We start from the raw sequence: 13,814 nt of genomic DNA, 5'->3' as shown, positions 1-13,814 counted from the left end.
AAATATGTACACGTTTAATGATTTGGTTGGGTGAGTTAGTGTGTGCTTCATTACTAGTAACCCAAGCTTTCCAACGGCGTAGGAGAGGCTACCGTCGTCTTACAGGGGGCCCTACAGGTAGTACTAAAATAATGTAAAAAAAGAAATGTAAAAAAAAATAATGTAACCTTTTACGACGGCATCAGGTGGCCAAGTGTGAATTGATGAGGTTTCTTACAATTATAAAACACGTCCTTTTGTCCATTCTTGACTGCCGTAGAAACGTGGCAGTGCAACGAGAAGTCTCCCGCGGAAGATGACCCGCAACCCATGTAGGCCTAGATATGAATGGCTTATGCATGGGTGAGCAAAACAAAACCATTCTCATTTTCATGCGATTATAGTATACACTACTTAACATCCACGCCGGTAGAGAGACGCACCGTGCGTCCTCACGGATGAACGACTAGGATAAACGAGTGGATGAGCGTATAATCGTAGGTTATTACAACGTATGTTTTGCACGTCTTTTGCGCGTCTGCGATATAAAAACCATGGTAGATGGGAGGAGCCCTCCTCCACCCTTCCACGTGCAGAACGACGCACCTTCTCAGATGGTTTTCCCATGTAGGCCTACTGTGTGTGAAGTCCCGTCATTCATTATTCACAACAAAAAGCCCATCGTATACTCTCCGGTGCCCACCCCGTTTTAAGTATTTATGCTATAGAGCACGGGCTGTGTATGTACTACTACGCTCAACACACACTGTTTCCGTCCAACACGCTGTCAATCAAACATGAATATAATTTCGTTTTATTTATTTATGAATGAATTCATTACTTTTGTTTATTTGTTTCGGTGTGTGGAGCTGTTGGTGTGTTGCGTCACTCAGTTTGCGTTTCTTTTGTCCGTTAGAGCGCCGCGGTCCACCTCCTCCGTGGTGTGGTTCCGTTGTGACGTCACAAAAAGAGAGGAAGCACAAGAAGGACACTCAAGCAGAGGACACTGCTGAATATTTTATTTTTTCATGTGGTTATGAAAGAAGCCTCGAGGGCAGCAATGACCCTTCCCAAAGAGTCCTGACCGTTTTTATATATTTTTTAGCACACCCAAATTATAACTATCTGCAAATGTTATGACAAGCCGTAACGTCAATGACGGATGTATGGCACATTCAAAGCGGAGCACTCTGCCCACTTAAAGGAAAGCCACAGAGCCGTAATTCATAGCGAATAGTCATTTAAGAAAATGTCAATCTAGTTAGAAACTATGATTGGTCCTGCCTCAGCTGGGCTGGCAGTGCATGACATAATGCACTGCTATGATGAGGGGTTCAATTACCCACTGGGGGCCACAGGGGGTCACCCTAAGAGTGTGTGACCGTGACGTGACCGTGAGTGTGTGTCACTCACTGAAGTGTGCTAAGGCTAAGAAGGATAAGTGTCCATCACGGAGCGGAATACATTTACATTTAAATTGAATGTTTGCAATCTCCATCACATTACCGTCACATGTTACTATACAGAACGTCACAAAGAGAGCACTGACATTGATCCCATCTGATCGAAAGTATCGTTGTGAGGGTACATTCTCACATTGTTCCCACCGTACACATTTCAAACCTTTTACAGACAGTTAAAAACAAACACTTCCCAGAATGTATCCAAACACATGACTCCTACTTAACATGAGTCTTCCAGTGTTCATCATTTTCATCGGGTAAAAGTAAAAATACATTGAACCTGCACAGCACTAAAACCACCGCAGGAACGCAGACGAGGAAAGAGTATAGGACCTAGTTCTCTCGTCCGGTAAACTGAACCGAGAGCAGGGTGGTGCAGCTAAGAATACACATAGAGGGGGAGTGGGGGTGGTGTTGATGTGGTTGGCGAGTGGGGCGGGAGGTACAACAGACAGCTCCTGAGCTACTGAGTTGTGGAAGTAGGTCAGAGAGTGGAGAAAATAACTGGGAACAGATGCTACAGACTAGGGATCCAAGAGGCCCTCTCCCTCCCATGTTCCTCCAGCTCAACCCCAAGTAGGCTATGAGCAGGGGGAGGAATGTGAATGTAGGACGCGTTGGTGCTGTTAAAAATAGACCTTTCTCTTTTTGTTTAGCGAGGCTTTATCTCAAATTCTTTTTGTGGTGGGTTTTGGAGCGTACGCTACGTGGGGTTAGGGTTTCTAGAGGTAGACGGCGGACATTGGGTGATCAAACCCAGTGCACTCTCTTCCCCCCCCCCCCCCCCCGAACCACTTTCTGTACTATTTAAAAACAAAACATCCCCAGTGCGTCAGCAGTCTCTCTCCCCCTCCCCCACGGCTAAAGGTTAGAGGTAGCGTAAGGACATAAACAACCAGGGCACCATCAGCACCAGGACCAGCAGCACGGTAGTGGAGGGCAGGCAGCAAGCGGGCCGCATCATCACTCTCAGCGCCCGGCAGACCCGGCTCCCACACGCACCTCCTCCCCACACCTCCAGCTGCTGCTGCTGCTGCTGCTGCTGCTGCCGCTGCTCTGACCCCGGGGTCAAGAGGCATCCGAGGGGCGCCTGCGGTGTCGCGTCGGGGTCCGCCAGATGAACCTCAGCGAGCAGGGGGGCGGAGGAGTAGTAGTAGTAGGAGGAGGAGGAGGTCGCCGGTGCGGCGCTATCGTGGCACCCCTTCTCCAGCATCATCTGGGCAAAGTCCCGGCTCGACAGCGGCGTGTTCTGCCTGCAGAAGGGGCACTGCACGCGGCTGGGGTCGCGTGCGCGCTTCAGGATGTGCGAGAGGCAGTGGTGGCAGAGCGCGTGGTCGCAGTGCAGCAGGGCCAGGCGGCGGTCGCCGCTCGGTCCGAACCGCTCGTTGCAGATGGGGCATTCGTCACGACGGTCTTCGGCGTCGTCGTCGTCCTCGATGCACTGATGAGGACCGGGCTGGTCCGCGCTGCTGTCGAATCCCAGCAGCGTGCGGGGAGCAGGTGTGGTGCTGCTGTCGGCGGCCCCATCTGCGGCCGTTCTCGCGTCGAGCGAGTCCTGGTTCTGTCCCGGGTGGCCAGGCTCGTGGATGCCGCTGCTCGCTCCCACACCTGGCAGGTAAAGTTCGTTCTTCTTCTCCTCCTCCTCCTCCTCCTTCTTCTTCTGCTCCCCGGGGGAGACTGAAACTCCCTCAGAGGTCCCAGTGAGAACCGGGTCGTTGGTCGGATCCATGTTTGATGACAAAAGTGAAATGAAAGTTTAAAGTATGTTTCGAAAAGTTCCAAAAAGGAATTGAAACAGTGAATCAGTCCCCACTTCTGCGAATGAAGTTCATGTTTCCGCAACAGAACTCGTGTTATTGAATTCCCACACGGAAAAAAAGCTCAACGATAGAGCAGGAGAGAGAGGGAGAATAAACACTGTTGATGTAATGCTGGAACACATTAGCTCCCACCGCAGCTCTAGAGCCATATCAATGTCAATAACTCACTATCAGCGTTTAGAGGACACACGGTAATGATACGCAAACGTTTGAGATTACACACACACACACACACACACACACACACACACACACACACACACACACACACACACACACACACACACACACACACACACACACACACACACACACACACACACACACACACACACACACACACACATACAAACAGCAGCAGCAGTGTCTTAAACATAAACTATTCCACTCAATTTCAAATGTTGAGCCATCCAGAGAAATACAGACAGGAACATCCTACCACAGTAGATTCAGTATTTTATTTTATTGCAGTAGCATCAAATGATATAAATTATACTAGAAAAAATAATATAGTTTTGCGAGATACAGAAAAGACTTTGTCAGATCTTGATATGATAGTAGTAGCCTATTGTGCTTTCCAACATTGCTGGTTTATTCGTTTGGTGAACTTAGCTGACAAACAGATTCAAAAGGGTACTTGTGACGTAATGTCCTTCAATGTCACAAAGTCAGTCTTATCAACAAGTCAATTCAGCCCTACCTCCTTTGTGGATAATAACATAACAATCATACATTTCCAGTAAGGTCAGTTTAACATAGAACAGTGTTAAAAAAACAGGCAAAACATTGGCTCAAAAGGCTCAATAACGTCTCAAAAACGATAAAAAATAAATCACAACAAAATACGTTCTTGCTCGTTAGGTACTGGATACCAATCAAAACAAATCGTAAAGTCTCTAACATTCAAATAAATGTTTAATAAAATAAAAAAAAGAGCAAGAAGGAAACATTCTTATAAATACCCCATACTGTTATATTTCACTTCCTTCTATGGAGGACACAATATTTTTACAGATTTTTTCAAATAAGCTGTGAAGCCCTAAATTAAAGAGGAATATTTTAAAGGAAACAATCAAGAGAATTTAAGTTGAGTCAATGGATTCACTTCAGTTGCAAAACGGACATGAATAAATGTTAAGTTGAACCACTTTTAACCAGTTGTGTTTCCACTTGTTATACTCCAAAGCTAAATGAAGTGCAGCTGCCAGGTCCCAGTATTGGGCACGTTGCCATGTTTGAGTAATCATTAATGACCTAGCTTGTCCAGTTCAGTCACACTGAAAGCATTTTCTTTGCAGACAATTCAATCATTTTGATTGAGAGATGGGGTCATCCTGTGATATTCGGTGTTAAGCTGGAGTGATATGTTTAATAGTTAGACCCATCGTATTTTCAAGATGGTCAATGTTTTCCCACGAGTCCACAGCACTGACACGAGAGCTACGGGGGACGTTGAACGTTTTCAAGTGCTGCTGAAACATGCAGTTGAAAAGCCTCATGCTTAAGATTCCTCGTCCTGATGTTGGGGATTATGCATAGCGTGTTCACAACATAAGCTACAGTTAACACGGCGCTGCAGTCTGTTACAATCATCCGGTAAACGTCAGGCATTTGTGGTGGTGCTTTTTTTCAGTATTGCTTGAATAGTAATGACTTGCAAGCTCATCCCTCACGTGTGTGTGAGCTGAGTTCACGTCTCGGTCGGATCGCTAAACCTGATGGATCTGCCCAGGATCGGTCGACGTTGTGAAGTCTTCAGGCACTTGTGTATGAAAGGCTGGACATCTGATTCAAAACGGACTGAAGGAGGTTTTATGCGTTTCATTGCCTGGGTCGTGCTGCATTCAAAACCAAAAAAAACTAATCATTGCACATCCTCATTAAAAAATAAACAAGCAGCTTCAGTCTTTGACGGGCCGAGAGCCGACGAGGACCTCGTGGTCGACCACACGAGGTGTAGTAGTCGGTTCTCCCACACCCTCTGGTGCTTCATCTGGTCCTCAAGGTTTTCGAGAACCAAAATGTGAGTGTTTGCGCTCATTTTGATCTCGTTGATATACACCCCCGGGCCTTCACCCCCCACCCCCCGTCCCCCAAAGCCCTCCCCCGTCCCCGGGCTCCTTCCAGCGGGAGGCGTCCTCCCTCCCTCCCACACTCTGCCGTCCGTGCCTTTAGTGTCGCTGAAGAGGGGGAGTCAGAAGTCCAGCGTGTCGTGCTGGTAGGCCAGCCGGGGGCTGCCGGGGCTGTAGAACTGGCTGAACCAGCGCCGGTGCTTCTGGATGGCCGAGTCCTCCTTCACCAGCAGCGGCTTGGAGACGTACTTCTTGTTGTTCCAGATCATCACGTCGCGCTCAAACTGCGGAGGCAACAGGGGGCAACAGGGCACCAACGTTTTACACAATGGACTTTAATGTCAGATTTAAATCAAATAAAAACAATAAGTTAACAATTTAATACCATTTTCGTATTTATATTTTTACATTTTACAAATTACATTTTACATATTTGCAATATCCAAGCTGGGATATTGCAGTCCATATATACATGTATTTTGACGTATATGTATTTTGTGTACGCTTTTGTGTATCTATGCATATTTAACAATTATTCGCCAAAGTGAATCGTGGGGAATAGTCCTCACTATTCACGGAGCCTGAGGTGAATAATTGTTTTAGTATATATTACACATGAACGCTCCAAAAATAAACAAGGTAATACTGTTTTTAATAACTCCGCTCCGAAAACAATATCCCGAGTTTGAGATCCCAATCTCGGGATATTGCCCAATATCCCGAGATAGCCAACCAATCAAATCGCGCCATCGTAGGAGGTTCACGTGTAGCACATACTCATTTTCTATATTCCATATTTATATTGCCTTTCTATGTATTTATGTTCATATTGGTGCTTGTAATCTTTCCGTCTCTATTTGTTTTGTACCATAAACCAGTCACTACGCCCACACAGAGGTACAGGTAGAGAGGGGGGAGGGGGCTCGCTGCACCTGGATGCACTCGGCCCTCAGGATGAACTTGGGGACCAGCTGGGGGACGTTGGCCTGGTAGAAGATGGTGTGGGAGACGCACTGCAGCAGGGGCTCCAGGGGGGTCACACTTTGCATGATCACCCCCTTACCGAAGAAGCTGTGCTCAAAGAGGAGGAAGACCACGCCCGGGCCCACCTGGAAGACGGACACGGCGAGAGAGAGAGAGAGAGAGAGAGAGAGAGAGAGAGAGAGAGAGAGAGAGAGAGAGAGAGAGAGAGAGAGAGAGAGAGAGAGAGAGAGAGAGAGAGAGAGAGAGAGAGAGAGAGAGAGAGAGAGAGAGAGAGAGAGAGAGAGAGAGAGCAGACCAACAGGAGGTTATGGGCTGTGGTTCCTCCTTGGTTCCTCCTACACGCGATTAGGAGGAACCAAGGACGACCACAGACCTGGAGGTTATGGGCTGTGGTTCCTCCTACATGTGATTAGGATGTCCTAGAGTAAATAATAACAATAACAATCTCCAACCGCTTCAGATGAGACGGATGACATCTAACGCGGTTGATATCGCCGGCTGCAATCTGCTAGCCTCACGCCGCCAGACCAATTCGCAACTGTGTACAAGTGTGAAACCTCTTTGCTCATTTTTCGATTTCCAAGGGCTTTTATCAAGAGGCGCAGACCAAAATGCTTCTTGATGCTATTGGATAGACCCATAACTAATCAAAGCAACGAAAAGTGTGACACATCAGCAGCAGCCATCTTGGTTGGTTATGAAAATGCCTCAACGTCTCTCTACGGTCATCGTATCAAACCTGCTCCATATCAGATAACCGGTGGATATCAGTCTAAACGGGAGGGGATGCCAGAGAAAATAAAACATGAGCTTGCAGATTTGTCTGGTTCCCAGGCTAGCAATCTGCTATAATGATTAGAAAAGCTCTGTATGGGACGCTAGTAACATTTGATATATTAATTAGGTTGTAGATTTGTTTATAAAAAAATTACTTTAAAGCATAATGTAATGCAAATGTTTTTTAAGGACCTAGCAGTTGACATATACGATGAGACGTCAGCCATAACAAGTGTTTTATTTTTTTACAGAGGTGTTGAAGGGGCTGCAGGACACCTGCCCACGTCTGTTTGTCATCAGCGTAGAGAGACATCGTGACAGTGACAGCTTGAAAGGTGACATGAAGCCAAACATAACAAGATGCAACACCTTACCCGACCCTTCTCAGCAAAGACCAGCATCTGCATTCACTGGTAAGACACTTTGGATAAAGTATCTGTTAACTGAACAAACTAGTACAAAGCAGTACCTGTCTGGCCACAACGTCGATGTCCATGAGAGGCCAGTGGCGTCCGAACACGGTCAGAGAGTGTTTCACCAGCATCCTGGAGCAATGGCTGTTAGGATCTGACTCTGGTTCCCACTTGACCTGGAACACACACACAGGCACGCACGCACGCACACACGCACACGCACACGCACACGCACACACACACACACACACACACACAATAAGACAAGGGGCATTTCTCAATCTGCATTCTTGTGAGACATCATCTTTTGCGGTACTGTACTGTCCCAATAAACAAGTTCGAATTTCGCTTCAGATTTCCGGAAGTGTTCAAGCTAGCTAGCCAGCCACCCAGTAACGTTCTCAGACCCCCCCGGAAAAGAAGACCAACGACTGGTTAACAAATATAATACAATGAACAACAGAAGCAGTATGGAAGGGGACTCGTTAGTCGGGAGTCATCAGCTGAGCTTCAATTTTTGGGTGATAAAGTTGGGTGATTCAGTTTTTGGGTGATAAAATTTTTGGGTGATTGTTTCTATCTGGAGGACTGCAGGCGACATCGTCTCAATCCGTCGACAGCGTTCTGCGTGCTCCTGAACTTACGTTTAGGGCGTTTAGCAGGTGCTTTGATCAAAAGCAGCTTACAGTTACACAATTTGACTTACAAAGTACATTTGTCAGAAGAAAGAGAAACAACAATATATCGCTGTCGGTACAGTAAGGCCTTGCAAATAAATTCTTCCAATCAGGACTAGCCAGTGCGTTCTCCCCAAGAGTCTGTTCTTCGCGTTCTTGGTATTGAGAAAGGCCCAATATCAAGTTTCAACCGCAAAAGCCAAATGTAGAAGGCTTATCCCTCAGTAGGGATAAAGAATGGGAGACAGCGCCCTCTGGGGGCAGAGCTCGGGAATGTACACTTCTAAAAACGATTCACCACATTAGTCAGAGCCACAAAAAAAATGCTCCGTTCCGTGTTTGCAAAGACATGATTACATAGCAAAATAATTACCCAGCAATATAAACCAAAACTCATAATAGTATAAAAGTGTGATTAACAGTTGCTTTTACCTTGAATGAGGCTAATTTCTGAATGTCACTGAGGAAAAAGCATTATTAGCTAACCTGAATCAGCACTTTACAAGATAACCTTTTCAAAGCATAAAATTGATAACCAAAAAGGAAAAGGCCAAGGAACTTGCCAGAATTACAACAATAAGATAAATTGTATTTGTCGGTTCTTTGTAAACAAAATGGCTTGAGTCTAATAACCCAAATCAAATAGATCCATCATTTAGATTATGTTGTTCTGCCTATTCAACTTACTTGTTGTCATGGCAGCAGAATTAATGAATGCGGTTTGTTTTCCTCAAGTTGCTCAAAGGTGGAAAAGGATTGACATTCGGAACAGAAAGTAATCTGTTAAATCTTTGACCATAAGGAAATAAAATAACTATCCAAACTGTAACTAAATAACTTGATTGTTTTTTTTATTTATATTTCTTATTCAAGTATTGTAATGTACTGTACTTACATGTAATGTGTATTATGTGTGCCACCCATTTCGTCTTTTGAGTTCATGTAGGCTTAATTGGTCTCCTTTTTATTCAGTTATTTTACCGATCAAAAATGCATTAAAAAAATATTGAAAAATATAGAAATATATTCATAAATGTTTTTTTTTTTGTGTTTCTAATTCTCTATTTCCTCATGTGACCGAAGGAGTGCCTGGCAGCCCGGCCAGTGTTAACCAGCTGGGCTCCCCTCCGGCCCACAGAGGTGGTGGGTTAGCGTCGTACCTTCCAGTCGTGTTTTATAAACTCCCAGGTCTTGCTGTTGGTGTAGCGCAGGTCCACTCCGCTCACGATGCCCGGCGTGTGCAGATGGGCCAGGTGGGCAATGTCTGCCGCGTTCTCCGGGATCTCCTGCACGGAAAGGTCAGGGGTAAAGGTCACACACGGGTAAAGGTCACCTGAGGCTGCTTTAAAGGTGCCATGACATGCCACCAGGTGTGGTGTGATTAGCCGTTACAAGCCGTTTTGGAAATCAGCCCCTTATGACATCACAGGTGTGCGTGTCCACCGAGATGTGTGACGGATAGATGAGCAACGTTTGCTACGGTCAGTAGCGGTTCTACATTGAATTGTGCCCCCGGCGAGACCCCCTCCATGCGCCCTCCCCCCCCCCCCCCCCAGACTGCGCAATTGCAGTCTGGTGGAATTGTTGACGGTAATTGTTGATTGTTAAACACATAAAAATAGGGGCACTAAAAGTCAATAAAATACCTCATTTTAAATATATAAATAAACAACAAGAAAGCACACATCATAATCAACCACATACGTACACACAGACCAACGCCTACCTCTATGTGGGCGTTGATAAAGTGCTCGGTCCTGCCCCGGTAGACCCAGTCCCCTCGTGTGATCTCCTGCTGTTCTGGAACGTTCCAGGTGGGCTCCAGCCCGTCACAGTGGAACCAGACCAGGATCTGACCGTTCACGTCACAGCTGGTCCAACGCCGCACCTTGGCGAACTCGGGGACTGGGGTCGCCATGCCAACGAGACAGACAAACCAACACCATCAACACTTGAATCAGGAAGTGTGGTATGTGGTAAGTGATCATAATGTAGAAGCACAGCTAAATTGTGTTTTGATACTGTACTTGTATTTATTATACACACACAGGTGTTGAGAGTATCTGAGCTCTAAAATGATACGAGTCTCTCGTAATCTCGCTATATCTTTCTAGGCCTCACAGACGTCAATACATTTGTAGTTAAGTAAAAAAATGTATGTTATCGACTACAACTACAGCTAACCCTAACCCTATGTGTTATGTGTGACATATCAGTATACATTTTCAACTTTTCATTCACTGAAACCACTGACTTATGACCGAAACACATAAAGACCCTGGTCCAAACGACAAACCGTGAGGATGAAAGATTAAAATAAACCCAGAAGAGTGTTTTTCACTACAAAAAAAAGCAGGATACAAACAAGAACTCACTACTCATTACTCAGGAACATATTAACTGTGTGGACTCAGTGAGGATCCAACCAAACCCTGAAAGCATTTTTTCCCCCCGTTTTTTCTATTTTTTCTATTTTTTCTAACCCTAACACAAAAAGCAGAGGTGATGCTAGTCCTTAATTACCACAGGCGGAAACGCTTAACAGATGAATTACCCAAACTGAAAAGTGGAACAACGGCGTCGCCAAGTGACCAAAGCACATCACTGAAACATCCTTTATTCCTGAGTGACTCACTGCCGTCACGTCTCCAGCCTGAAACCGTACCTTTCTCGGCGTAAGGAATCTTCACACATTTGCCGTCCTCGCCGCGGAACTGCCACCCGTGGAACGGACACTCGATACAGTCGGCGCCCACCACGCGCCCTCCGACCCCCAGGTTGGCCCCCAGGTGGGGGCAGTAGGCGTCCACCACGTAGGCCTTCCCGTTGTCCCCCCGGAATACCGCCACCTGCTCCCCTGGTCACGTGATCAGATTGAGAGCGAGCCCTGGAGGGAGACCCTCACGACACGGACTCGGGACAAAAACCCCAGACTTAAGAACAGACTTGACAAAGATCCATCTATCCAGGGTGGAACGTTGGAGCCTTTTGATTGGTTCTGCAAGGCAGGCTTTTTTTTTTAACTCTCTAATTGTTTCCGCACTGTTTGAGCAACAAAACCTGGGAGATTGTCTTCAACCTTGAGTTAAGTGAAGAGTTTAGAGACTGCCTTGTGAGTCGAGGTTGAGGAACTTTCTTCTACTTTGTACCTAGTTGATATTGAGCTAATAGGCAGTGTTTGGCTAACTAAGTGGTGAGGCTGCCGGGGTCTGAACTGAGTTGTAAGTGGCAGGACTGAAATGGCAATCGGAGTAGTGGTCTGGTGAGAAGCTAGCTCACTGTCCGGCCAATCAGGACAGCATACATGAACACTGCATTACACTTATAATAACATAACACATAACTACAAGCCATTTTAAAAGCATGCAGCACACAATAATTAGGTCTAAGATATATGATTTAATAAATAGGCCCCTTTAATATCAGAAGCGGGCCTGTCTATCTGTTAAATGCCAGGGCTGAATATTTATACCAGTCAATCACTGGAGATGGTTAAGGTGAACGACATAAGTCAAAATTTGGTGTTTTGGTGTTGTTAAGGTCAGAGTAGGAAACTGGGGGAAAGCAAAGCATTATGGGAATAAACCAGAAAGGTAAATGTACATTGGATAGAGGACAACGGACCAAAGGTATACCCACTGCTCGGCTGCTGTGAAGCAGAGAGGAATGCCCGAGGGCTGCAGCTATGCACACATAAGGGCTGACTAAGCAGAATTCAATGTACTTCATTAATATGAAACAGGACAGAGAAGGACGAAAGTTGGACAGTGTGTGTAGGTTCCTGACTAACTGAAAACAAAGAAACTATAGTAAATAATAGTTAATAGATAGTACATATCTAATTAGTCTGATTTCTTCAACATTCCTTTGTATTATATGGGTATTGTTTGTACAATTAAATCCCTACCTTATGTATTCACCTTTTGTGGTTTAAACGTAGATTTTATTCAGGATTGGATATAAATACATAGTAATACGAATGTACTTTTGTGTTGTTTTTTGTCTTAAACCATTCAAGTTACTTGATATGGTTGTGACCATGGTATCCAACTACTATACACCTGTCAAACAAGCACGCTTGCTAAACAATAGGAGAATAGGTGAGGGCGTGAGTGAATTTATAATGTTCCTTAGCACCCAAAACATTCAAAAGGTTTTGGTAATGAATTACGCCTGAATTTGCTTAACATTTCCTGACTGCAGTTACGCAATTTTCTCCATCAATCAAACCAACAGCCAGTCCATGAATAACTTCCACGTGCGACCAGTAGCACTAATACATAAACTATTCGCCTCGATGGGGGTCCCCTTGCACGTCGCTATTCCCAGGGTCACAAAACACCATGGGCCGCCCCTGGACATACATCTCTGCACTCTGCAAAGGCATCGCCATCGCTACTACACACAAACACACTGCAGTGAGAAGGAAGATGTTCGCACTTATCATACCTAGTACAGTAGCATTCTTCACCTCTCCAACTTGCAGCATGTGTGAATCCATCACTCGGTACCAGCCGTTGGGATAGACGGGGGGCAGCTCGCCGATCTTCCGTCTCCGTCGCACTTCGTTGGCGGCCTGGGCGCGGGAGCGGCCATCCTCCGCAACGTAGCCCACATCATCCGGCGCCCTGAGCAGCTCCAGGGGACAGAAGAGGAGCCGGTGCAGCCAGCCCAAGATCAGGAGGGATATCCCGGCAACAACGCACACAACCGCCCTGGTCGGGGCGCCGATAAGACCGGTCTTTCTCCATAAGGGGGACCCGGTGCCTATCGAGTCAAACGGTTCCCCCACGTGTATGACGAGCCCCCATAACACGACAAGGGCGAAGGCGGCCACCTTGCGACGGGACATGCAGAGGCCGTCCATCGTGTCGGAAGTGGTCCCGTGTCACTGGAGCGATGTGGTCGCACTGCTCGGGGACTGCGGTCCGAAGTGACAGCATCTAGGGGTTTTAACTCGAGGGGTGGCGTTGTACCACAACACGTGTATGACAGTTCTGTCATGGTTTCTCGGCAGGGAGTGGCATTTGGCAAGCATAAACTACAGGGCGTCTTGGAAACAAGACAGCAGACTCTAAGATTTAGCCACACCCACCTACCGCCCAGGCGTGTGAGAAGTACCATGGCAACTTTGATATCATAGGCGGGATGTTTTAGCGCAGTGGTGCTAAACCTGCTGGGGTAGGCCTGGGAAGGTTTACTGCAGGTGTAGCCTACGTTGTATTTCGTTCTTGAAGTAGACCTTTCACAATAATAAAAACTATAATATAGATTTAAAAATGAATGCATCATGCATATTGTTCAGTAGTAGTTTTATGGCATATTATTTAAAAAATAGTGCTGACAGTGGATTCCATAGATTCCGTTTTCCATAGTAATGTTTACAATGTTGTATTGTGATGGTTTGTTTTGCTGAATTAACACACTGGGAGCATACGCAGCGTTGCTCACTGTTTCCCACTAGCCATAGCCTTCCTGCATTACTTTTTATCTATATTTCTTACCGTTAGAGGTGGTGGTCCGCGAAAGGTCTGGATGACAAATGAATGTAGTGGTCTACACCTTCACTCAAAGGTTGGGAGCAACTGTTCTAGCGCACTGATCGTATATAGCCAACATCGTTACGCTG

The 13,814-nt window shown here is 46.0% G+C and overlaps 1 protein-coding gene across 1 annotated transcript; it reads right to left on the bottom strand.

Annotated features, from left to right (window-relative positions):
• Nucleotides 1–5,456: 5,456 nt before the first annotated feature.
• On the bottom strand, nucleotides 5,457–13,052 carry LOC311362913 (cholesterol 7-desaturase nvd; the record flags this gene model as incomplete). The annotated part of the gene is made up of 7 exons (XM_084482807.1): nucleotides 5,457–5,618; nucleotides 6,267–6,443; nucleotides 7,565–7,684; nucleotides 9,346–9,471; nucleotides 9,912–10,090; nucleotides 10,851–11,042; nucleotides 12,635–13,052. 7 exons carry the CDS (start codon nucleotides 13,050–13,052, stop codon nucleotides 5,457–5,459), a joined length of 1,374 nt encoding a protein of 457 aa, XP_084338933.1.
• Between the last annotated feature and the right edge of the window lie 762 nt (nucleotides 13,053–13,814).

The sequence above is a fragment of the Micromesistius poutassou genome, assembly GCF_964030765.1.
Source record: "Micromesistius poutassou genome assembly, chromosome: 18".
Classification (NCBI taxonomy): domain Eukaryota; kingdom Metazoa; phylum Chordata; class Actinopteri; order Gadiformes; family Gadidae; genus Micromesistius; species Micromesistius poutassou.
Note: the sequence above shows the minus strand (reverse complement) of the source record. Positions and strands in the feature narration are given on the sequence as shown.